The 26,986-nt window shown below is 40.1% G+C and overlaps 1 protein-coding gene across 1 annotated transcript in view; it reads right to left on the bottom strand.

Annotated features, from left to right (window-relative positions):
• Positions 1–26,986, bottom strand: part of GRXCR1 (glutaredoxin and cysteine rich domain containing 1) — a 133,992-nt gene that overhangs the window by 386 nt on the left and 106,620 nt on the right. The window contains exon 3 of the mRNA XM_070372936.1: positions 15,181–15,246. Within this exon, the coding sequence (XP_070229037.1) occupies positions 15,181–15,246 (66 nt within the window). The remainder of the gene's footprint in view (positions 1–15,180; positions 15,247–26,986) is intronic.

The following is a 26,986-nucleotide window of genomic DNA, read 5'->3' as shown; positions in this document are numbered from 1 at the left end:
CAGGAAATGCTCTCTAACATTTCCTTTATTGTCTCATTGATGGCCATCAACAACACAAGCTTGGCGAGTAAAGGTTGGTACATTTTAAGTTAAAGGGCACATCATTTGAAAACTTCCAGAAATCCATCATATGAAAACACATATTTACAAATCAAAGAAATTCAGAAGATGGTAATTTGCCCTAAAGGAAAATACTGTAATTTTCCTTTTAGTATCGCTTCCTAGTTTTGTATCTTTGTTTATAGAATAGCAGCACTAATAGTGAGTCTGGAAAATAAGTAAAAATAAAAGATGGATTGGAGGAGCCTCTGTCAACTGAAGCTCCATCATCATATTGAACGTATAAATAATGCTTTGCTTTTTAAAAAGCACTTCCAAATGCATCACTACATAGAATCTTCTCTCATTTCATCCTTCACACATAAGAATACCTTCCTATGTAAAGCAGCTAATTCAGACATCATTGTGCTGTGCTGTACTGAGTCTCTCAGTCGTGTCTGACTCTTTGCGACCCCATGGACTGTAGCACTCCAGGCTCCTCTGTCCATGGGGATTCTCCATGCAAGAATACTGCAGTGGATTGCCATGCCCTCCTCTAATATCATTACCTTCGTTTTACATTTGAAGAAACAGACATAGAAATCTTGAGACTTATCTAAGTCCATAAAACTACCCACCATAACTATCAGCCTTTCTACCTCAAGTAAAAATAAAGTACCCATTACAACATAATGAAATTAACTAGGAAGCGTGCTGTTGTTGTTGTTGCTGTTGTTGCAAGTCATGTCCAGCTCTTGCTACCCTGTGAACTGTAGCCCCCAGGTTCCTCTGTTCATGGGATTTCCCAGGCAAGAATACTGGAATGGGTTGCCAGTTCCTTCTGCAGGGGAGCTTCCTGACCCAGGGATCGAACCGTAGGTCTCCTGCATTTGCAAGTTAATTCTTTACTACTGAGCCAGCATGTTAAGGATATTTTGAAGATTTCCATACACATTTCCGTTCGCTTTTTTGAACATATAACCTCTGCTGGAGTCCACAAGTGTAAACCATCTGCTGGTGGGAGCTTAGGAGCCATTACAGAATGAATACAAAGAGAATGGGAGTTAAAACAAGCTTCTGACTTGCAAAATAGGAACTTTCAGCTATGTCTGAAAGCCAGCTTTTGTGACAAGAATAATTGCCAAAATACACTTGGGAAATATAGATACACACACACACATGCACACACAGACACTCAGATAAACATACCTTACATACTTAGACATACATACAGATTTTCTCTGGAAATTCACAATTGTACTTAATAAAGTCCCCAAAAAATCCAATGGAAAAGGAAACCAATTAACTAGGTTTAACCCACCATGTTCCCAGCAAGAAATTCTTTCCTAGAAAGCAACTACAATTTTCTCATAAAAATGTGCTTTGGGAAAGAAACATTAAGGATCTGATTGCTTTAAAATTTATATATTTCCAGACCACTTTTCAGAGCTGCATATTCTGTATTCAGTAAGATTCATTTACAGTTACCATTTGACTTTGCTATTAGATCGAGATAGCAAAATTCATGTCATATCTTATTTTTAGCCACAGAATTACTTTGATGGAAAGTAGTGATTTCTAGTCTGAAGGACACAAATAAGAAACGTTGTCAAGTTTGTAGAGATTCAAAGCTCTTCCAAAAAGTTAGACTGTATGTAGCAATTTAGTTTCTCTGTAGCTGGATTTTTGTCATTTCCTTGTGCAAGAGTTGACCAAAAAGTGGTGCATCGAACTTACAATTTTGCATGATACAAAAATGTCTTTAGAAAAAAGCTTTATATAAAAACAAAAGCAGTGAAGAAAGAGTGTAGTCTAAAAACAAAATATAAGAGAATTAGTAAGTAATGCTCTTCTTATCAAAGTTTAGAAAGGCTATGATAAGGTAGACAGACCCTTGACATGCGTTAGAACCAGGCCAGAGATTATGTTAAAAATATTTAATGACTTATACAGAAACAACACCAACTAGTCAGAAAGGACTTATAAAACCCTGAGTCTAGGATGTCACCGTAGGATGTACTTGTTTGTAAATAGGTTTGGATTTCAAGTAGAATGGGATCATCAAATTTTGCAACTAAAAATATGTGTTGCCCAGTTAGCTTGTATATCAGATAGACCATAGATACAGTTTTGTGTAGATATGCCAAAGATTATATGGAACATACTTAAACTAAAAAAATTATTCATAATTTAATTGAGGCTTAAATGTAAGCAGACAGCCTATACTTTATCTGGCAACCCTTATAGGGTAGTTGCTTTTATGGAAGAGGAGAGCTGCTTGGGAGTCTTAGAGTAGTAGCTATTTACTAACTAGTATAAACCTTAACAACAAGTATAAACATTTCAATATTTTAAAATTCTTCAATAGCTTAAGATTTTCCCATGAAATACATTTGTGCTGGCAAGCAAAGAACAACAAAGCTAGAATGAATGTGAGTGCTAAGGAGTTTCCTAGGCTCATTCACCATCTATGTCACTTACTCCAAATACCAGGCTTTTAACACAGAGAAATAATAAACACACACAATCAAATTAAAAATTATTGAAACCAAACACAACCCTATAGGCTTTCCTGGGGACAAACACCTTCCCACATCATCTTCCACCTCTTGTTTATAGAAAAGCTTTAGCCTCCTAGCCTTCTCTGAGTTACAAAGAGTAAATTTAATCAGAAAAGTGAAAAAAAAGCAGAAACAAATGAAAACAGTCAGGCAAAATAATAATAATAGTTTGACTGTGTGGATCACAATAAACTGTGGAAAATTTTGAAAGAGATGGGAATACCAGACCACCTGACCTGCCTATTGAGAAACCTATATGCAGGTCAGGAAGCAACAGTTATAACTGGACATGGAACAACAGCCTGGTTCCAAATAGGAAAAAGAGTATGGCAAGGCTGTATATTGTCACACTGCTTATTTAACTTCTATGCAGAGTACATCATGAGAAACTCTGGACTGGAAGAAACACAAGCTGGAATCAAGATTGCTGGGAGAAATATCAATAACTTTAGATATGCAGATGACACCACCCTTATGGCAGAAAGTGAAGAGGAACTAAAAAGCCTCTTGATGAAAGTGAAAGTGGAGAGTGAAAAAGTTGGCTTAAAGCTCAACATTCAGAAAACGAAGATCATGGCATCTGGTCCCATGACTTCATGGGAAATAGATGGGGAAACAGTGGAAACAGTGTCAGACTTTATTTTTGGGGGCTCCAAAATCACTGCAGATGGTGACTGCAGCCATGAAATTAAAAGATGCTTACTCCTTGGAAGGAAAGTTATGACCAACCTAGATAGCATATTCAAAAGCAGAGACATTACTTTGCCAACAAAGGTAGGTCTAGTCAAGGCTATGGTTTTTCCAGTGGTCATGTATGGATGTGAGAGTTGGACTGTGAAGAAGGCTGAGCACCGAAGAATTGATGCTTTTGAACTATGGTGTTGGAGAAGACTCCTGAGAGTCCCTTGGACTGCAAGGAGGTCCATACTAAAGGAGATCATTCCTGCGTGTTCTTTGAAAGGACTGATGCTGAAGCTGAAACTCCAGTACTTTGGCCACCTCATGCAAAGAGTTGACTCATTGGAAAAGACTCTGATGCTGGGAGGGATTGGGTGCAGGAGGAGAGGGGATGACAGAGGATGAGATGGCTGGATGGCATCACTGACGTGGACGTGAGTTTGAGTGAACTCTGGGAGTTGGTAATGGACAGGGAGGCCTGGTGTGCTGCGATTCATGGGGTCACAAAGAGTCGGACGCAACTGAGTGACTGAACTGAACTGAACCATGTAATAAAGTCAACTCCTTTTGTTACTCCTCAAGGGCAAAAGATAATATCCTGAGCCATATCGCTGACCTGAATTGTTTTGCAGATACTAAGATTCCCACCCCCACCTTGCCACATAAAGTTTTAGTTTCTCAGTCATGTCAGACTCTTTGCGACCCCATGGACTGGAGCCCCCCAGGCTCCTCTGCCCTTAGAATTGTCCAGGCAAGAATACTGGAGTGGGAGTGGGTAGCCATTCCCTTCTCCAAGTGATCTTCCTGATCCAGGGATCAAATCCCGGTCTCATGCACTTCAGGTGGATCCTTCACCATCTGAGCCACCAGGGTAGCCTCAAGTGGAAGAAGTGAACTGCATGCTGATCACTAGTATGTAGACCCCAGGGAGGTTGGAATCAGAAGGTTGAGGTTGTTAACTCACCCTGTCACCTCACCACCAACCAATCAGGTGGATATCCATGAGTGGATCAAGCATCCTATGACCTTCTCCCTCCTTTTATCTTTAAAAATCCTTCCTTGAAAGTCATTGGGAAATTCAAATGTGAGCTGTCCATACTTCTTTCTTGGCCCCACACTGGATGCCTCACAGTAAATGCTATATTTTCCTTCACCACAATCTGGTATGAGTAGATTGGGTTTACTGTTTGGGCAAGTGGACCCAAATTTGGTTTCGTAACATTATCTTATATCATGGGCCTGGAGCATGACTTCCAAAGATTACTTTCGAAGGGCCAAAATATCAAATGTTAAATATATGATGAGTCTGCTATTTAATTACTTCTCTGCAATTCAGAACACATAAGTTTCCTAAAATGAAGTTAATATATAAACACTAAAAGCCACAGTGTCCATTTTAAAGGGAATCACAGATAGACCAAGGTCATCCTAAAACAACTTTGTCAGAATTATGCAATGCTATGGTAAAATTTGCTTTTACTTATAGGGTTGTTGGGACAATTTAATGAGTAAATTCATATAAAGTGAATAGAATACTGTCTGGCACATAGTAGCTACTCAGTAATGGCTAATAGCCATTATTTTATTAATAAATCCTAATCTGAAGAGATTTTTATTAACTACTGCTTCAAGTTAAATTGCTTGTGGTCACATGACACAGTCATTTTCTACCACTAATATAGTCATTTTATTTAAACACCACTTCTATACTTGGTCTTCTGGTCTAAAGCATTGCCACTGTAAGAAAAGGAGAGTAAGTGTATTTTGATTCACATGTGAATTCTGATGTCTTGGAGCACAGCATTGGAAAGATTCTGAGGCCATTTCCACTCTCAAGAAAATTCAGCCCTTTAGCCATAAACTTGGGAGAAAAAAGAATGGCTTACCCAGCACGTACGGTTGTATGGTCAGGCCACTCAACATGGCTGTTCTCTTGCTCTCTACATCCACTGCTCAGTTAGTCCCTGCTTCACCTACACTCTACTTGCATGACTGACCTTCCTTCATTTTTAAAAATTTTATTTATTTTTTTATTTTTGGCTGCATTCGGTCTTCGTTGCTGCATGCAGGCTTTCTCTAGTTGCATCAAGTAGGGGCTACTCATTGCAATGCATGGGCTTCTCATTGCAGTGGCTTCCCTTGTTTCAAAGCATGGGCTCCGGGCATACTGGCCTCAGTAGTTACTGCACCTGGACTCAGTAATTGTGGTTCATGGCCTTAGTTGCCCCAAGGGATGTGGGATCCTCCTGGACCAGGAGTTGAATCAGTGTCTCCTGCATTGGCAGGTGAATTCTTAATTAACCACTAGGACCACCAAGGAAGCCCCTGACCTTCCTTCTTATTTGTAGAGCCTGATTAGTAAATACCTATATACTTGTCCCTTGCCCAAGTTTGTCATTGTTCTAATATTTAGATGAGAATGGCTCCCCTTTGATAGTTTAATGAAGGGAAGAACTCTGCCCCAGGAGGGTACATAGCCTAAGGGGATAAAAGAGGAAATCCTCCTCTGCTGAATTCCCCTAGTAACCAATAAGCCAATCTACAATATTTCTCCCTATAACTGGTAGTCTCCTTATTCTTCCTGGGAGTGAAGACCTCTGCTGCTGTGTCCAGCCTGCCATCTGCCTCCCAGCAGTGGGATGTTGCTCCAGGACCCTTCTGCTTCAGATGTGTTGTTGTTCAGTCACTTAGTCACGTCTGACTTTGCAACCCTGTGGACTACAGCATGCCAAGTTTCCCTATCCTTCACCATCTCCCAGAGTTTGCTCAAACTCATGTCCATCAAGTTGGTATTGTCATCCAACCATCTCGTCCTCTATCATCCCCTTCTCCTCCTGCCTTCAACCTTTCCCAACATCAGGGTCTTTTTTCTAATGAGTCAGCTCTTTGGATCAGGTGACCAAAGTATTAGAGCTTCAGCATCAGTCCTTCTAATGAATACTCAGGGTTGATTTCCGTTAGGATTGACTGGCTTGATCTCCTTGCAGTCCAAGGGACTCTCAAGAGCCTTCTCCAACACCACAGCTCAAAAGCATCATTTCTTCAGTGTTCAGCTTTCTTTCTTGTAAGAAAGATGTGTAAGATCTCCCATCTATTAAACTGCTGATGTCTCTGTCACCTACTGTGGGCTCTTTCTTCAGCAAATATAGTAACTGCAGGCCTGAAGGCTGCAGCCCAACAAGAGTCTATATCCAGTATCTGATGTAATAGAGACTACCTCATTTTACAAATGATGAAACAAAGATTTTTAATGAGTAAAAGTGAATGTTCAGATCACAGAGAAATTTGAAAACAGATTTCCACTTTCAGTGAAGAGGTTGACTACAGACAATTTGATCTTCAAACAGTTAAGAAATCTAGAGTAGCTCTTCAGTGTCCTGACACCCAGCAAAGCTAGAAACCAGGCAGACCTGGTTGATAACAGCACCCAGTAAGAGTGCTGAATCTACAGAATGCCCCCCTCTTCACAGTGGTTTGGATGGAAGCATGTGCCTTGGGGGCTGTAGTAGTGCTCATGCTCAGTCATATCCAACTCTTTAGAGATGGAATTTAAGAAAAAAGGAGTAAGAAATCATCCTCCCTTTTATCTCTATCTGTTCATCTATTCTTGGCCAGGGACTTAAAAAAAAATAAAAATCCAGCAGGCTCATTCCACAAATAAGTTCACATTGCTAGGCACTATGTATGGCATAGGAGATACAGCAGTGAGCAAGAAATTTCCCTGTTCTTTTAATAAGTAGCTCTCAGCTACAAATAAGGATTTATTAGTGAAATATTAACTAATAATGACTAATCTTATTGAGTGGCTATTACATACCAGGCAATGTTCTATTCACTTTACATGAATTCACTCTAAATCTTCTCAACAATCAAGTAGAAGGCTGATCTCATTATAGCGCTGTAGAGATTCTGCATTATTTGAAGATGGCCTTGGTTCCCTGGCAGCTCAGCCGGTAAAGCGTCTGGAAGACTGGGTTGGGAAGGTCTCCTGGAGAAGGAAATGGCACCCTACTCCAGTACTCTTGCCTGGAAAATCCCATGGACAGAGGAATCTGGTAGGCTACAGTCCATGGAGTCGCAAAGAGTCAGACACAACTGAGCGACTTCTCTTTCTTTCTTTCTTTCTTCTTTCTTTTGGCCTGTTTGTGATTCCATATAAAAATGATGATGTAACTTTTAGTATTTATATATTAATTTTATTTTAGGGAATTTATTTGTGGTCTTTGAATATATCCACTTCATACCACAGTCATCTAAATTGAAGCCCCCAAGAATTCCCTAGCCTCTAACAATGGACCAGAGGATAAGAGTGGAGTTCATGAATGATTGTGAAATGGGTTTTTTTTGTGGCACAAACTCAAATTTCATAAATAAGAAGAGCTTTTTGCTGTTCTCTAATGCAGAAACAGGATGCTAAGATCAAGAGTATTTAGTGTTTTTTTCAAGATTAAGGAATGAATGCAATTCTTATTTTTAACCTCAGACCATCTAATCCTATTTTAGAAGTACTGGGAACTCTCTTAAGTGTTCTGCCAAGGAAGAAGCAACTTATCTGACTCTCTGTAACCATAAACTCCCTCATCCAGGTTATCTATGAATCAGACTCACTCCACATAACAGATTGTCACAAAAGTGAACACTTGGCCTATAGTCATCTCTGGATGATCCACCTTTGTCTACATACTTTGTTTTAAACTATAGTAAACCATTAAAAGTTGGCTTTAAGCTCAACATTCAGAAAACTAAGATCATGGCATCCAGTCCCATCATTTCATGGAAAATAGATGGGGAAACAGTGGAAACAGTGGCTGACTTTTTTTCTGGACTCCAAATCACTGCAGATGGTGATTGCAGCCATGAAATTAAAGGACGTTTATTCCTTGGATGGAAAGTTATGACCAACCTAGATAGCATATTGAAAAGCAGAGACATTACTTTGGCAACAAAGGTCCATCTAGTCAAGGCTATGGTTTTTCCAGTGGTCATGTATGGATGTGAGAGTTGGACTAAAAGAAAGCTGAGCGCCAAAGAATTGATGCTTTTGAACTATGGTGTTGGAGAAGGCTCTTGAGAGTCCCTTGGACTGCAAGCAGATCCAACCAGTACATCCTAAAGGAGATCAGTCCTGGGTGTTCATTGGAAGGACTGATGTTGAAGCTGAAACTCTAATACTTTGGCCACCTGGTGCAAAGAACTGACTCCTTTGAAAAGACCCTGATGCTGGGAAAGATTGAAGGCAGGAGGAAAAGGGGACGACAGAGGATGAGATGGTTGGATGGCATCACCGACTCAATGGACATGTGTTTGGGTAAACTCCGGGAGTTGGTGATGGACAGGGAGACCTGGTGTGCTGCGGTTCATGGGGTCACAAAGAGTCGGACACGACTGAGCAACTGAACTGAACTGAACTGAACAACGATTTAATTCAGCAATTGCTTGTTAAGTGCCTAGGAGGCTATTCTCTGTCTGATCAAGCCAATAATAAGCAGAATCATTCCTGATCCTTGATTTTCAGAGTTATGAAATGCTGACACAGTGGAAATATGTTGTTATATTCCTAAATGTATAAGCCAGATTTGTGAATCTGATTCTTGATCCAATGGGATGTATGGCCACAACCTTATTTAAAAAGATGTTCCAATTTCAGGAAGAGGCACCCAGAGCATGTGGCCTGATTGCCTAGGTAAGTAGATGGTACTCTGCTGCTTTAATCTCTGAACATGCTGTGGCCACCCACTCCATGGAGAGGGAACATCACCCAGAATGTTGCCTCTCCAAGGATGGTCAGGCCAGCCTTTGATAGCTCCAATGCCTTACACAGACATTGGAGCATGTGCCTTACACAGACATGCACAGCCTGTGCCATTTCCAGCATCCTCGGTGTGTAGTTGAGAATCTTACTTCTGTTCTTCCTGAATGAAAAATCAGGCTTTATAAGGGAAAAAAAAGTACTGAAAGTGAACGCTATATTGGCAGCCTCATAGCAATGACATCAAAATGTTTCGTCAAATCTTTAGAAAAACAACAAGGCAGAAAAGCGCGTTAGAGCTTCTCTACCATCTGAGATCTTTAATTCAGCGTCTGCCATAACAAGGTGCTTGCTAATATATCTCAGGGCTGCCCTGACTTCCTCTGTGTGGGTACCAGCAGGATCAGCTGTCCATCTCAGTTATTGTTTGGGGGGAATACTTGGACACTCTTCTCTTTTGATCTTTAGCTTGTTTATTAATATAAATAAATATACAAATAAATTTTACCCCCCAAATGGTGTTTTTATTCATCCTTTTCACCCAAGTATTCTCTTGCATAAAATAAGTCATTTAATCTTCTTTCAGCTAGCCTTATTGAACCCAAGTCTCGTACCAGCTACTGCCACATTTCACTTGCTTCTGCTACCCATGTTTGAAGCCACTGACAAGTCTTCATCAGCGAATCATGCCCCCTCAGTTTCCCAGGGCAAGTTTCACTTGGGTGGAATGTATGCTAGAATTCTTAGGCCAGAAAACTTGAGATGAATTGCTGACACCATTTTTGTGGACCCAGCTGTAGCCACTAAGCCGCTTTCCTCTCCATTACTAGGGTAATTGTTAGAAACTGGGGCCTGAATTACAAAGACCAGGGGAGTCATGGTCTGCTATGCAGCACCCTAGTAACAGCAAATTGGAGCTTGGTATGAGCTCTCTGGTTTCTCTCTAAAGGTATTGCTTATTTGCCCATTCTCTGTACAATGCCATACTAGCATAAGAGCCAAGTGTTAAAAATCCAGTCTGTTCCCTGGACCTAATACTCTGCCTATCTCCCAGTAAACTTCTCCCTTGGGTCTTAGGTCCTGTCACATATGGTCAGATTTCCCAGACACCAACTTGTCACTTAATTTGAGAGTGAAGGAAGCACAGATTCATGGTTAAGATCAAGGAGTCAGGTTTAGAATCGTGAGTCAAACACTATTTACAAGGTCTGGAGCAACTAACCTAATCATCTGGGCCTCCATTGCCTTGTCTGAAAAACAAAGACAGTAACAGAACCCACCTTGCAGTGTTACTTTGAGGTTTGAATAACTTAATACATATAATACCAGGAATAGGAACAGTACTGCTACTTAGAAAGAAATCCAATGCTTCCTACCTCAGGAATATTTAACTCCTATTTTATTGCCAAAAGCTAATCAGAAGAATTGGATGTGCTTGGATATGAATCTTGTCTTTTGTCCACTTTTACTGGTTCTTCCAACTGCTTCTCCAAGGCTAGTCACTTCCCCTGGGTAAGTTGGCTTAAACCCTAGCACCTTCACCGGCAGTTTAGGGATATCTGGATGGCTGAAAATTCTCTACCAGTTTTGTTATATGGACAAAGCAGCCCAACAGAGGTATAGCTCTTACAACTCCTATGAATGGTAGAAGCCAGTACCATACCATTGTATTTCAACATTAAGAATAGACTTAAATGTTTCTGGATTATTTATGGCATCTGTAGAATTGAGACAGAATTAATGAAGAGAATAAAATCCTCTTTCCAGGATTCTTTGAGCTGAGAGAGAGAGGTTATGTTAATATATAGCATGATAGTATTAATCAAGTTGCCAAATAAAGGAATTATAGACTCAAAGGAAAAAAGTCCAGGAATAGCTAAGATAAATCATCAGTCTTTAAAAAGAAGAGTAATGAGGGACATTCACTCTATAGGATCCTAAAAAGTGCTATTAAACCACAGGAATAAAAATAGTACAATATTGGTAAAACAGGAACAAACAGATCAAGGGAAATTATTAGAAAGCTCAGACAAAGACCTGAATATATATGAGGAATTATTATAATATAAAATTGGCAGCAAACATTCATTGGATTATTGAAAAAGCAAGAGAGTTCCAGAACAACATCTACTTCTGCTTTATTGACTATGCCAAAGCCTTTGACTGTGTGGATCACAACACACTGTGGAAAATTCTTCAGGAGATGGGAATACCAGACACCTGACCTGCCTCCTGAGAAATCTGTATGCAGGTCAAGAAGCAACAGTTAGAAGTGGACATGGAACAACAGACTGGTTCCAAATAGGAAAAGAGGTACATCAAGGCTGTGTATTGTCACCCTGCTTATTTCACTTATATGCAGGCAATGGCACCCCACTCCAGTACTTTTCCCTGGAAAATCCCATGGATGGAGGAGTCTGGTAGGCTGTAGTCCATGGAGTCACTAAGAGTCAGACAGGACTGAGCAACATGCATTGGAAAAGGAAATGGCAACCCATTCCAGTGTTCTTGCCTGGAGAGTCCCAGGGATGGGGAAGCCCAGTGGGCTGCTGTCTGTGGGGTCGCACAGAGTCAGACACTACTGAAGTGACTTAGCAGCAGCAGCAGAGTACATCATGAGAAATGCTGGACTGGATGAAGCACAAGCTGGAATCAAGATTGCCAGGAGAAATATCAATAACATCAGATATGCAGATGACACCACCCTTATGGCAAAAAGTGAAGAAGAACTAAAGAGCCTCTTGATGAAAGTGAAAGAAGAGAGTGGAAAAGTTGGTTTAAAGCTCAACATTCAGAAAACTAAGAACATGGCATCCAGTCCCATCACTTCATGGCAAATAGATGGGGAAACAGTGGAAACAGTGACAGACTTTATTTTCTTGGGCTTCCAAATCACTGCAGATGGTCACAGCAGCCATGAAATTAAAAGATGCTTGTTTTTTAGACGAAAAGTTATGATCAACCTAGACAGCATATTAAAAAGCAGAGACATTACTTTGCCAACAAAAGTCTGTCTAATCAAAGCTACCGTTTTTCCAGTAGAAAATAGAAAATTCCATCCATTTTCTCACATGTATGGATGTGAGAGTTGGACTATAAAGAAAGCTGAGTGCTGAGAATTGATGCTTTTGAACTGTAGTGTTGGAGGAGACTCTTGAGAGTCCCTTGGACTCCAAGGAGATCCAACCAGTCCATCGTAAAGGAAATCAGTCCTGAATATTTATTGGAAGGACTGATGCTGAATCTGAAGTTCCAATACTTTGCCACTTGATGCGAAGAACTGACTCATTTGAAAAGACCCTGATGCTGGGAAAGATTGAAAGCAAGAGAAGGGGACAACAGAGGATGAGATGGTTGGATGGCATCACCAACTCAATGGACATGAGTTTGAGTAAACTCCAGGAGTTAGTGATGGACAGGGAGGCCTGGTGTGCTGCAGTCCATGGGGTGGCAAAGAGTCAGACATGACTGCGTGACTTAACTGAATTGAAAATTGGCAAAACAAAGCAATAAATAAATAATATATTATTTAATAGAGGATGCTGGAAATCTCACTATGTATAAGAAAATGGAAATAGATTCTCCATTAATGAAAGAACCAGATGTTAACAAGTATAAAGTGAACAGAAGAAAATGTAGGCTGATATCTTCTGACCTTAAGACAGAAGGATACTTCATAAATAAAAGTTAAAAAGCACAAAAATAAGGACAAATGGTGGGTTAGGTTATATCAGAAGGTTTCTATTGGATGAAGGACACCAAGAAAGAATCTAAAAATAGGGAAGGAAATATTGACAATAATTAAAACCAACAAAAAGTTAACATCTAGATTATAGAGGATCTTCTGAAAGCCAACAACAACAGCAGAAGTCCCAAGATTTTTAATGGGAAAGGATAAGAATATACAACATAAAGAAAAGAAAAAACGAAAGTGAAGTTGCACACAGTCGTGTCAGACTCTGCGACCCCATGGACTGTAGCCTACCAGGCTCCTCTGTCCATGGGATTTTCCAGCCAAGAGAACTGGAGTGGGTTGCCATTTCCTTCTCCAGGGGATCTTCCAGATCCAGGGATCAAACCTGGGTCTCCCACATTGTAGGCAGATGCTTTACGGTAATATACAACATACAGAAGAAGAAATTTAAAAATTTAACAAGCATACAAGGAAATGCCCAAACTCAACGGTTATCAGAAAAACATTAATAAAACGATAAGGCTATATATCTTTATCCCTACTACCTTGGCAAAAAATATGGAACAATGTAAAACAATTGTGGGGAATGTGAGAACATAGGAAACCTCTTTCTCTGTAGGAGGGAGTATTGGATGGTGCAAATATAATGAAGAGCCATCTGGCACTACCTGAAAAAGTGGGGATACGCACAAGCTATTATCCAGTGATTTCTACTCTCAGAGAAATTCACAAACGAACGTGGTCAAGGTTACTCCTTGCAGCAGTTTATTTGAAGGGGAAGTTAGAGGACATCAGTGGATGAGTAGATAAAAAATAGTATGGGAGCCACGTACAGCTGCACTGTCCAAAATATAAGCTATTTGTCAGATACGGTTAATCATATTACTTATTTAAAAATTTTTACTTGATTTGAATTTAAATCAAATAGAGTTAAATAAAATTAAAAATTCAGTTCTTCAGTCACACTAACTATTCTTTAAGTGCTCAATAGCCACATGCATCCAGTGACTACTATGTTGGATAGGATACAGTAAAAACATCTCCATCATCAGAGAAAGCTGGATTCAATTGTACTGTCCTGGAGAAGTATGAAGCAATTTAAAAGAGGGGATGAAAGGTTCATGAAGTAATATAGGTGGTTCTTAAAAGCATAGTGCCTATAGAAAGGAATTTGAAACACAATTAGGTGTGTTACATAACATCATTTGTACAAATAAAAGTATGCAAAGAAAATAATAATACACATTGAGTTAAATCACTTAAATTAAAAGGCACATATTAACCAAAATTGATGGTTTCATCAAATTGATGGGACTGGAGTACAGTATAGGGATGAAAGGAAAGAAACAAACCCATCTATACAGATTTTAGAGCTGAGAGGAGTTTTAGATTATGATGTACACACCATCATTGTATTTGTCCTTCTGGGCAAGATTACAATATGAATAAAACATGATTCCTAACACCAAGGAGCATATAGTTCATTTGGGACACGACTCAAATGTTCAAAGAAAAGAGGTAAGAAAAATTAAATGACTGTGATAAACACCTGAGAAAAAGAGGGATACAGGAATGCAAAGGTGGGAGAAATCTGGAATGATGTAGGAAAGATGTGATGCCACAGAGGGGCCTTGATGATGGTGGAGGAGAATGAGGCAATGGAACAATAGCAGGCTAGGCAGACAGAAGGAAAGGGAGTAAGAAGCCATGAAGTGGAAGGAATGGAAGAAAATCAGGAAAGAGGTCAGCAAAGGAGACTGGACCACAAAGAGCTGGCCATGGCACCTCCAATCCATGTAACCATATTGCATGGTTCACCTGGGAAAGTCTGAGTCATGTTCACTGTCCCAGAAAAATTACTAATGCACCTTTTTGACTCTCAAGATGACCCAGTTAGGCTATAAAATATATATAATTTAATTCTACATATAGAGAGAAATAGGCTGATAAAATTGAGAGATATTAAAGACTTTCTGGGTACATACTGATTTGATACATTATATATCCAAATAAATATTTCTGAGATGTTGTAATTACAAGTACAGGAACAAAATCAAAAGGTGCACTTTTGGAGAAATAAGTTTTTCTGTTATCTTTAGAAATGGTGAGCTGGTCTTTGGGAAAAAGGAAAATAATTTACATAAAAAACGTTATTTGTGCTTCCAGACAATGGCCTGACTTGAAATACCTCATCAACATCTCTATAACAGAGAATTAGGTTCTAATAAAGCTGACTGGAATTTTCACCTAATACTATGAGGTTGTTAGACACTAACACTAAAGTCACTCTAGCTGGAGCAAACCTCACGGCAGGTGGTAGCAAATTAAAACTGCCACACGTATCCTGTTACATATTTGTAAGAACATGCAGGGAAAAATTCAATTAGGGGAACTCAATTACAATCAGAATGTGTTGAACATTTTGATTACTAAAAATAAGTTGCTAAAAGCACAATTACCTCAATTTTGGTTAAGAGGTCTTGCAGTTCTCCTGATTCGTTCATTGACAAAATTTTCTCAGCACCCTATTAACAAGAGAGGGTAGGGGAGAAAGAAAATCCATTTTGTTAGTATTTGAGAAAAAAAGTTCTAGACGGGAAAGTTTAACCCAGAAAATACTGAACAGGATTTTTCACTTCAGATCTGCTGCAGCTACTGCTGCTAAGTCGCTTCAGTCGTGTCTGACTCTGTGCGACCCCTGGCAGCCCACCAGGCGCCCCCGTCCCTGGGATTCTCCAGGCAAGAACACTGGAGTGGGTTGCCATTTCCTTCTCCAGTGCCTGAAAGTGAAAAGTGAACGTGACGTCGCTAGGTCATGTCTGACTCTTAGCGACCCCATGGACTGCAGCCTACCAGGCTCCTCTGTCCATGGGATTTTCTAGGCAAGAGTACTGGAGTGGGGTGTCATCGCCTTCTCTGTCACTTCAGATCTAAATAAACCTAAAACCAGTCTTCTCTGGAGGCTCAGTGGTAAAGAATCTGCCTGCCAGTTCAGGTGATGCAAGTTCAATCCCTAGGTCAGGAAGAGCCCCTGGAGAAGGGTATGGTCACCCACTCCATTATTCTTGCTGGGAAATTCCAAGGACAGAGGAGCCTGGCAGGCTACAGTCCATGGGGTCGCAAAAGAGTCAGACATGACTTAGCAACTAAATAATAACTACAAAACCTAGATGCAGGAAACCAAAGGAGTAGAAATTTCTCTTCACATATTCTCCCCTCTAGTAAGGCTAATGGTGGGCAAAAGGAGGATTGCCAGCAGAAGTTGAGCGATGGGAACCCACAGCTATCAGATGAAGTCCAGATATGGAAGATTCCAGCATACCCTTCAGAGTTGTTCAGGAAGCTGAAGCCAGCCACCTGGGAAAGGAAGCCTCTGAGCAAATCCCCAGCCTGGGCTACCTCTGCCCTCTTCCAGGCAGTCCTGGACCTCCCCTCCTTAGAGTCATGCATAATAGTAATAATAAAATTACTAAGCATCCACAAAAGTACCTATTGTGAGTAGACACCGACATCATCTAATTTGATGTGGTGGATTCTCATAACAGTAGAAATTGAGCCTCAGTGAGATTAAATAACAATTCCAAGGTCACCCAGAGAAAAAGCAGAGTTGGAACTAGAACACCAGCAGGGAATTTACTTGAGAGCTAATGTTTTCAACTTTTAAAATTTTACTGTGAAAAAGGAAAACAGAGGCAATGTATGCACTTTCCCACAAACCCATCGTGTCTTTTGGAACTACTCCATTTTCCTTTCCCTTCCAGCCTCTACCTACCTTTTCCCACTCTATTTCCCAACATCCAGCCATAGAGGGGAAAGAAGGAAGACATCATTATTTTCTATCAAAGACAAGACCACCTCTGCCTTTTTCACATCATATCCCTGGCAAAGAATAAGTGTTGAATCCATTTTTTATTTGAGGTAGGAAATGGCAACGCACTCCAGTATTCTTGCCCAGAAAATCCCATGCACAGAGGAACCAGATGGGGCTACAGTCCATGAGGTCACAAAGAGTTGGACACAACGAGCGACTGAGAATTCATGAATGCCATTTTTGATTAATCAAGACTGCTGGAAGCCAGCATGAGGAACTCCGCCCGTAGCAAAGGTCATGAGGAAGGAGGCTCGGCATACGCAAAGGCGGGATCGAGCCTCAGGAGTTCCCCTGGAAATTCTCGAGCATCTGCCCCCAAAACCAGAGTCTGCCTACTTACTGCTTTGTGCTCTCACCTACACCTCTGACTTTACGGGGACTGTCCCCCACTACCTCTCTCTGAAAAAGAGTTAAATTACAGCTCCAGTTAATGAAGTTCTTGGGTGTGATAAGAGTGTTTTAGTTCACAACTGTGAGAGGCATGAGATGTTCTAAATTGTCTAAATACAGATTCCTTTGAGCAGTTAAAAGATTGACTAGAAATTGTATTGGTGAAGGGTTTTTCACTTGTTGGGCCAATGTTTGCTGCTAAGTCTCCATATCCCTTACCTACTGTGTCCCTGGCAGTGTATTGATTAATATAATTGGTGTAAGTAGTAGCTTTAATGTTTGTAACCTTGGGCCCTTGAGTTAATTCTTTTTCTTGTTATAGCCCACCACACCTTTGCCCTGTATGAATGAAACTTTATCTAATGCTTTTGGAGGGTGGCGCCTGACTAATCACCTTTAGAGAAAAATAAGATTTCTGAAGAAAGGGTCTTAAAATGTTAACAGGCCTCCAGGCCAGAAGAGGATGCAAATCACCTAAACTTTTGCATATGATAAATTTACAGGAAGAAAGCCTGGCTTACTGCATGACTCTACCCCTTCCCCCATTATCCTCTATGCATAACTTAAGGTATAAAAACTACTTTGGGAAATAAAGTGCGGGCCTTGTTCACCGAAGCTTGGTCTCCCCATGTCGTTCTTTCTCTCACCTTCTGGCTGAATTATTCAGCCTCTTTTCTCCACTGAATTTCCTCACTGAGCTATCCTTATTTAACCACTCTTTATATCCTTAATTAACATTTAATTAAGCAATTGTTTCCTGATCCTCACCAATGCTGTCCCTGTTTCAAATTCCCTGGATCCAATGGGGTTGGATCCAACGGGGTTGGACCCCGGTACAAGACAGACAGAAATATCATCACATAAAAAAAATACTTCCTGGATTCCTGTTTGTGCTGAGCAGGGTGAAAAACACAAAGACTCATTTAAAAAATTTAAAAAGGCCCTCATGTTAGGAGATTACAATACATTTTTATGTAAACACACAACCAAGTAACCCTCAAGGAGAATGGGAGATGCCTGCTAAATGAGTGATGCAGGAAAAGGATGAACCAGGAGATCCCAGCAGGGAGAAAAGAAGATCTGCTTATGGGGAGCAGAAAAGACTTTCTGAGGTTGGTGGCATTTGATCTGGACTCTGAAGATTAGGTGAGACTTTTAAGACAGGCAGGAAACTCCACCAGGGATGTACAGGAGCCTTTAGTTTTGCATTTCATTTACTTCAGTTTATTTTATATTGGTGTTAGTGGTAAAGAACCTGCCTGCCAATTCAGGAGACAGAAGATGTGAGTTTGATTCCTGGATTGGCAAGATCCCTTGGAGGAGGGCATGATAATCCACTCCGGTATTTTTGCCTGGAGAATCCCATAAGCAGAGGAGCCTGGAGGAGCCCTGGTAGGGCAGAGAGTCAGACAAGACTGAAGTGACTTAGCACACATGCACACATATCATCTTAATCACAATCAGGAATGTCCAACAAAGCATAGTGAATGAATATATAGGGCTACGGAAAACAAATTATATTCCTTTGTTTGTCAGTGGTTTTGCCAGGAATACAGATATGACTGACTTAGAGTGAGAACAAACTAAGGAAACACCAAAACAAAACATTAAAAGCCTAAAATGTGGTGATAACTGGTGTATTTTACTTGTGCTACATTCTATTTCTTTTAGGAGTTACAGGAGACACGGGTTCTCTGCATAAACTAAAATGGGAAAAGCCTCAGGAAATTTGGTACCTGAACTAAGCATTAAGGAGAATATATCACTCATTTTTCTTCAATGAAAGAAAATGTACCCCAGGGACTACAAAACATATGAATGTACCCATGCAGCCATCATGCATCTGCTTCCCAGATCTTTCCTTATCTTAGCAAGGTGCCTTAGTCTGCTGTTTAGAATACCATGCGCAGGTCAGGAAAGGACTATCTCACTACCCTGAGATGCATGAAATTTACTCTCTGCAGCCAAATCATTCCAGCACCATCAGTACTACAGGAGCAGATTCCATGTTTCATGAGAAACTCAGGCTGTGCTCACATAAGCCATGTAATAATGAAAGGCAGGAGAGTCTATGCTCTTGGAGACATCTGCATGCCTGTAGCACAAATGGTAGACCAAGTTCTTGAGGGAGAAAAAGCTCTGCTCTCTAATAGAGACCTAGGAGCTAAGAATTTCCACCCTCCTCACTGCAGCTGCTCAATGTGGCCTCTGCCACAGCTCCACGTGGCCGGACCTCCCCTGGTTTCCTTGGGAAGAACCCGCTGGTCCCTGAGCTATGTATTGAGCTGTTATAACAACCAAAATTGCCTGCTTGTCCACAGGGTTCCACATCTGCACCCTCCACCTGACCTTGTCCTTGCTGAATCTAAGTGCAAGATCCTACAGGGAGGACAAAGGCATCAAATGGTGTTCTCTCTGCTCTTCAGCAGCAGCAACAGGATGGGAATCTCAGCCTCATTGGCAAAGACTATGGGCTTTCACGGTGACTCAGCAGTAAAAATTCTGCCTGCCAGTGCCTGCCAATGCAGGGAAAAATTAGATTCCTCCCAACCCGAGACTTGGGACATTTACCAGGGTAACTCCCAACCTGATATTTACCAAAGTAACTCTGTCTGCACTGCATTTACATATTCCAAAGGTCTTATTCCATACTGTTTTCCATCGAGAGCTTTCCAATTATTACTTGGCCAATAATGAAGCCCTTGTGTCCATAAAAGGGAGAGCATTTCCTTAAGCATCAGCATTCTTGGGAAATAGTCTTTTTTCCTGGCTGGTATTTGGCTAGGAATGTCACATGTGAGTTTGTTGCTTTTAAAATATAACTCCACATACAAGTCCACGCAAGTAGAAATTAAGTAATGATTCTATTTATTGGCGCAGTTTGCCAAGACTGCCAATATACCTGTGGAAATATTTCTAGTATATTTTTCAATTAATGTAGAATCATGTTTTTTTCTGAAAATTAATATCTTCCTGAAAATAATGATTATAGTGATATGTTAAGTGGTTTACAGACACTGGCTCTTTTAATCATCGGTGTGAAGTAAGTATTATTGTCATGATTTTTGAAATGAAGACACTGAAGTGTGATGATAAGGGCAGTATCCCAGGCCTTTCTGTTAGTCAAATACAAGGCCTGGGGTACCTCCCTTATGCTCTTCATACTTTAGTTTCTTCATTTCAAAAACTGTGATAATAATACTTACTTTGATAGTTTACATATGATGATGTGGCATATGTAAAACACAAAATGATATCTATGATTGAGCCTTAAGTTTCATTCTGAGCCAGATCCTCCACTGAAACAAAGTTTCCTTAGCATAGTAGTTTACACAATGCAATGCCTTACATAAGATTTTAGAAGAATTGGCTGATATAATAAATAACCCTTGCCTTTTTATTAACTATAAAACACTAGTATTTGTTTTTGTTATTGTTTAGACCCTAAGTTGTGTCTGACTCTTTGTGACCCCATAGACTGTAGCCTGCCAGGCTCCTCTATCCATAGGAGTTCCCAGGCAAGAATACTGGAGTGGATTGCCATTTCCTTCTCAGGGATCTTCCAGACTCAGGGATCAAACTCAGATCTCCTGCATTTGCAGGTATTGGCAGGTAGATTCTTCACCACTGAGCCACCAGAGAAGCCCATAGTCTCCAGGTCAATACAGAAATGGCTCTTGAACCAAACAATATATGATTTCATCTCTCCTGCTTTTCAGGTTCCTTTTCCCTCTCTAATGCCTCCCTGCACTTATTTCTCTCCCCATATTTTATTATATCTTTGAGTAACTGGGATGAAACCCAACATCCTTAGCACCATCTACAAAGGCCTTCACTATCTTTTTGGACCAACCTTTCCAGCCCTGTGCTCTAATACCATATGCTGATACTCTGAATTTCTCCCATTTTCCTGGACACACTGCATCCTTGCATAATATAATATACCTTTGCTCATGCTCCATCCTTTTGCCCAAAGTTTCTCCTATCCTCACCATCCTCTTCTGGGAAACTCCTGTACATCCTTCCAAACCCAGTGGAAATGTTACCTTCTCAATGAAATGTCTTTGATTTTCTAAGACAAAAATCAGTCCTTCCCACCTCTGTGCTGTTAGACCACACTGTGTCCCACTGCACAGCAATCCTAGTGGTGATGACAGGGGCTACAACTTCTTCAAGGACCACCACTTTGTGGGGTGCACTATACACACTCAATAAATATTTGCTAGATTTATGTCTTCTATCTTTTTGTAGTAAATGCAGTAATAAACTCCAAATGGCAGTTTCTTATAATAATTGCCACTTAAAAAGGAAAATAAACAAGGTCATGAATCAACATGTACCTTGGTGGAGGTAAACTTGCAAGGGATCAAAACAGAAAGACAGATACCTAGAGTAGACAGAGGGATGAAGACAATGCAAATGATTTCCTCTAGTTACCACTTCTCTCATCTGGGCACATGATAGGAAGCAAAGAACAAACCACTGGCAGTTGACTTCTGATGAAGCCCAGGAGGCTAGGACTGTCAAGCCCTGGCTGCTAAAGGATCCTTCGGCTGTGCAATCAGGAGAGCAGATGGCAGAGCTGGTGTTTAAGCAACTCAACTACTACGCAGCAGGATGCCTGCCAAAGGATGTGTTCAACAAATGTGTATTGTTATGGTTGCCATGTGGCCCAGAATGGAAGGTTACATCCACCCGAGATAGGCCACCTGAGCCCAGCTGACAAAGGCAGGATTGACTTCAGGAATTAGCTTTGGATCGTCTCCAGCACATGAGCAAACTCCACCGAGGCCCTGGTATTCTACACGAAACACTTAGACTTGGAAAATGTTCAAAACAGCTGAAGCAGTATCCCACCAGTGTCTAAAAAAACCAGTAAAGGCTCCTGTGGATAATTTCATTCTAAAAATCACAGTATTCCTCTGTCCCTGGCAGGGAGAAGTAAGCGTAAAATTAAACCAGCTGACTTGTTTTGTGCAATTATATAACACAGACTTTTAGTGTTAGAAAATACCTGCCAAAGACTGATTTTAGTTTTATGTAATTAATTTTTTCAGTGTGGTTCTAAAGAACAAAACTTCCTATGGAGGTTAATCTTGATTGTTTTTTATAGTAAATCCATATCATCAAAATAGATGTTCTTAACAATGTGTATTATTGTCTTTCTTATGGAAGAAGGCCACCTCTCCTTTTGCTTTAATATTAATATCAAATCATATAAAAGTGATACCAAGTTACCAAGCTAAAAGAAAACAGTATTGAGGGTTGAGCAGAATAAGCCAGAAGACTGCATTATTTAATAGATTTAGATTGTCACCTACTGTGTCACAAAATTTTCGCCTCGTAAATTGAATTTTAGAATACAATGATTAAGCTCACAAAGTTTTTTTTTTTTTAAACTGAGATATAATTGACATATAAAATCTAACTATTTTCAGGTGTATAACATTATGATTTGGTATTTGTATATACTGTGAAATGATCACTATAAGAAGTCCAGTTAACACCCATCATCATACATAGCTACAATATTTTTTCTTGTGATCAGAACTTTTCAGATATGCTCTCTTAGCAATTTTCAAATATTCAGTATAGTAAGTACTATTAACAACAGTTACCATTCTGTACATAATATCACATAACTTATTTGTTTTATAACTGGAAATTTGTACCTTTTGACTCCTTTTCACCCATTTTATTTCTGCCCACTATACCTTTGGCAAACATCCATCTGTTCTCTGTATCTATGACTTCGGGGGATTCTTTTTTTTTTTTTAATTTGTCTTGTAGGGGTTAGATTCCACATATAAGTGAGATCATATTGTAGCTTCCTTTCTCTGACTTATTTCACTTAGCATAATGCCATAAAGGACCATCCATGAGATCACAAATGGCAAGATTTCCTTCATTTTTATGGTTGAAAAACATATATGTATCTTATTTTCTTTAACCACTTATCAATTGATGGGCAGTTAGGTTGTTCTGTATCTTGGCTATTGTAAATAATGCAGAAATGAACACTGAGAGTGCATATATATTTGGGGTTAGTGTTTTTGTTTTCTTCAGATAAATGCCCAGCAGTGGAATTGCTGGATTGTTTGGTAGTTCTATTTTTAGGTTTTTAAGGAACACCCATACCATTTTGCATAGTGGCTGCACCAATTTGTATTTTCGCCAATAGTGTACAAGGGTTGCCTTTTCTTCACATCCTTGCCAACACTTGTCATTTCTTGTCTTTCTGATGACAGTCATTCTAACAGGTGTGAGGTGATGTCTCATGGTTTTGACTTGCATTTTCTTGAGGATTACGGACACTGAGTACCTTTTTATATACTTGTTGGCCATCTGTAAGTCTTATTTGGAAAAATGTTCATTCAGATCCTCTGCCCATTTTTTAATTGCACTATTTGCCTTTTCACTATTGAATTTATATTTTGAATATTAACCCCTTATTAGATGTATGATTTGCAAATATTTCCTCCCATTCTGAAGGTTGACTTTTCATTCTATAGATGGATTCCCTTGCCGTGCAAAAGCTTTTTAGTTTGAGGTAGTCCAACTTGTCTATTTTTACAATCAAAGGATTTTTTAATAAGATGCCAGATTAAATCCCAGTGTCTCCACTTACAAATTAACTTGGACAAAAACTCTTTAAGACTCAGTTTCCTTATTTGTAAATTGTGTATAATAATGTGTACAGTGTTGTTGGAAAGATGGCATGAAATGATATGAGTCTAGAACTTTGTATAATGCATGATAGGAATTCAATAAATAGTAGTCATTTACTTGTTTATTATTATTATTATTGAACTCCCCAAGGACATTTATAAGCTAGAATCGATTTCAAGCTCTCGAAATCTGGTTCACAAACATTTTCCATCCACACTCAATAAATAATAAAAGGTACATGCAAATCAACAAGAGTCTCACAATTGTTTTGGGGTAATGCCACCATAAAGGGACTGTAATAAAAGGGGGGGTTAAATAAAACAGTGGGATGAAAAACTCATTTGTGTAACCTATTGAAAGGTGACATACTTGAGGACTTTCCAGACAATAAAAGTTCTTAGCTAAGTTGTAGAATGGCTAAAGTATTCTTTATTACTGGAGATTTAGCAAGCTTTCAACTAGGACTCTGAGGAGTCAAAAAGGAACAGTTAGTGAAAAACTTTGTTGATGAAAATTGAGTTGATTATTTTTCTGGGACACATGGATATTTAATTACTCAGCAGGAAAAATATTTGAGAAAGACTCATATGGTGAGAATAATTGAGAAATATAATTAGTTGATCAAAATGTCAGTTAAAATTTCATCAATAGGAGGGAGCTCCTACTTGAATGGGGTTTAACCCAGATGGGATCCAAGGATATTTAAACACAGATGGGTTAACTGAAGAATCATCACTGCAGCAGTCAGTGAAAATTACTTTATTTTGTCATTACTGCCTTAGTAAATTTGAGCGAACTCCAGGAGACAGTGGAGGACAGAGGAGCCTAGAGTGTTGCAGTCCAGGGGGTCGCAGAGAATTGGACAAGACTTAGCGACTGAACAACAGCAACATAGTAAAATTATCAAAAGATCAAAGCACCACTCCCACCTAGCTGCTACCTAGAAAGACATCGCTGTAGTGAAATTCATGCTCATGAAATAAAGGAGCTATACTATTTTTTATAAAGTTCTACCATGTAAAAGGGTCATGGGTTATCTAATATTTTTGTTTGTTTAATTTATGAGAATAAACCCAATAAATGCAACTTTCAGGATCCCAGAAGGAAACTTGGATGTACAAACAATTTAGCTGAAGAGCACTTAATGAGGGACCCATTTACAGAAGTATGAACAGCATTAAGTAAACCAACAGGCTTGATGAAGCACCCAAGTGCTGGCAAAAAGAGGAAGCTGTTACTACGTTTGAGTTTAATGTATACAGTTCACAGTTCAGTCGCTCAGTCGTGTCCGACTCTTTGCGACCCCATGAATCGCAGCACGCCAGGCCTCCCTGTCCATCACCAACTCCTGGAGTTCACCCAAACTCCTGTCCATCGAGTCAGTGATGCCATCTAGCCATCTCATCCTCTGTCGTCCCCTTCTCCTCCTGCCCCCAATCCCTCCCAGCATCAGAGTCTTCCAAAGAGTCAACTCTTCACATGAGGTGGCCAAAATACTGGAGTTTCAGCTTTAGCATCAGTCCTTCCAAGGAACACCCAGGACTGATCTCCTTCAGAGTGGACTGGTTGGATCTCCTTGCAGTCCAAGGGACTCTCAAGAGTCTTCTCCAACACCACAGTTCAAAAGCATCAATTCTTTGGTGCTCAGCTTTCTTCACAGTCCAACTTTCACATCCGTACATGACCACAGGAAAAACCATAGCCTTGACTAGACGGACTTTTGTTGGCAAAGTAATGTCTCTGCTTTTTAATATGCTATCTAGGTTGGTCATAACTTTCCTTCCAAGGAGTAAGTGTCTTTTAATTTCATGGCTGCAGTCACCATCTGTAGTGATTTTGGAGCCCCCAAAATAAAGTCTGACACTGTTTCCACTGTTTCCCCATCTATTTCCAATGAAGTGATGGGACCAGATGCCATAATCTTAGTTTTCTGAATGTTGAGCTTTAAGCCAACTTAATGAATACAGAGCCCAACAAAAGATGTGGTCGTGGGAAAGGGACCACAGAGGAATTCAAGGTCTGCCTGAGGTGCACCTCAGAATGAAGGGAGCAGAGAAAATAAATACTGCAGTTTCCTGCCTCCCTCAGATTTCCTGCTCTAGTCTCCTTCTGACTGATGTCAGAGGGCAAAGCACTTGAAATCAGACACTCAAGGCATTTGAGTGGTGCGGTTTGTTAAGTTTGCCCACAGCAGACCAGAGAAGGAGAGAATGAATCTGGAAAGAAAAACAGAAAGTAATGAACCCAATCAGCCACAAATCAGATGATTCCTTTCATTCTATTAGGAGTCCATTTATTATGTATCTTCAGAACAAGAGAATAAGGATGATGGTAATCCTCCTTTAATCCTAAGGGGAAGGAAATCATACCAGTAACAAGATCTACTGAGAAGGTTGTAGCACTGGGGTTAAACTGGTGGGCTCAGCCACACATTAAATCCTGCCTTGGCTACTTATGTGCTGTGTGAGTTTGGGCAGTTAATCCCTCCAAACATCAGCCTTCTCAGCTATAAAATGAAGAGAAAAATAACTATCATGCAGAATTGTAAGAAATAAATGAGATAATGCCTCTTACGTGTTTAGCATGGCTTCCCTGGTCTCTCAGACAGTAAAGAATCCACGTGCAATTCAGGAGACCCAGTTTCGATCCGTGGGCTGGAAGATCCCCAGGAGAAGGGAATGGCAACCCACTCCACTATTCTTGCCTGGGAAATCCCATGAACAGAGGAGCCTGGCGGCTACAGTTCATGGGGGTCACAGTCAGACACAACTGAGCAACTAAACAGGCACACATAGAGCCTTGGAAATTAAAATATGTGTTTCCTCTTGTTTTCGGCAAACTTGTATAAGTCATGGATGTTTCATTTAGCTTAATTTCAGAAATGGCATTTGCAAAGACATTGTCAGTTGCTTTCTTTTCTGAAATCAACTGCAGTGACCTTCTCACAGTGGGACTATCTTCCATCTATAATAGTATGGGGAGAATACTAATTACCTCTGCTCCACTGTTATTATCCATGCTCCAGTCTCCTTTGTAGTTAGAAAATCCTCTGAGACCTCTTTGGGCAGAGCATACAGTGAGAGCCTATTTTTCTCAGCCTCTGTGTGGTTAGATGCAGCCATACGACTAAGTCCTTGTCAGTGAGATGTGAGCAGAAGTAATGCAAGCTGCTCCCAAGCCACACTCTTAAATTAGGCAGATTCTCTTATATTTTCTCTTTTAAATAAGCTGGGAACCATGGAGTGAGGCTCACCCTGAAGGGAGGTGCAGTAATTTAGAAGAATCACTTATGGAAAAGAGACAGTCTGTACCCCTGCACTACCTCCAACTCAGAC

This window comes from Bos mutus, chromosome 6 (genome assembly GCF_027580195.1).
Source record: "Bos mutus isolate GX-2022 chromosome 6, NWIPB_WYAK_1.1, whole genome shotgun sequence".
Lineage (NCBI taxonomy): Eukaryota > Metazoa > Chordata > Mammalia > Artiodactyla > Bovidae > Bos > Bos mutus.
Note: the sequence above shows the minus strand (reverse complement) of the source record. Positions and strands in the feature narration are given on the sequence as shown.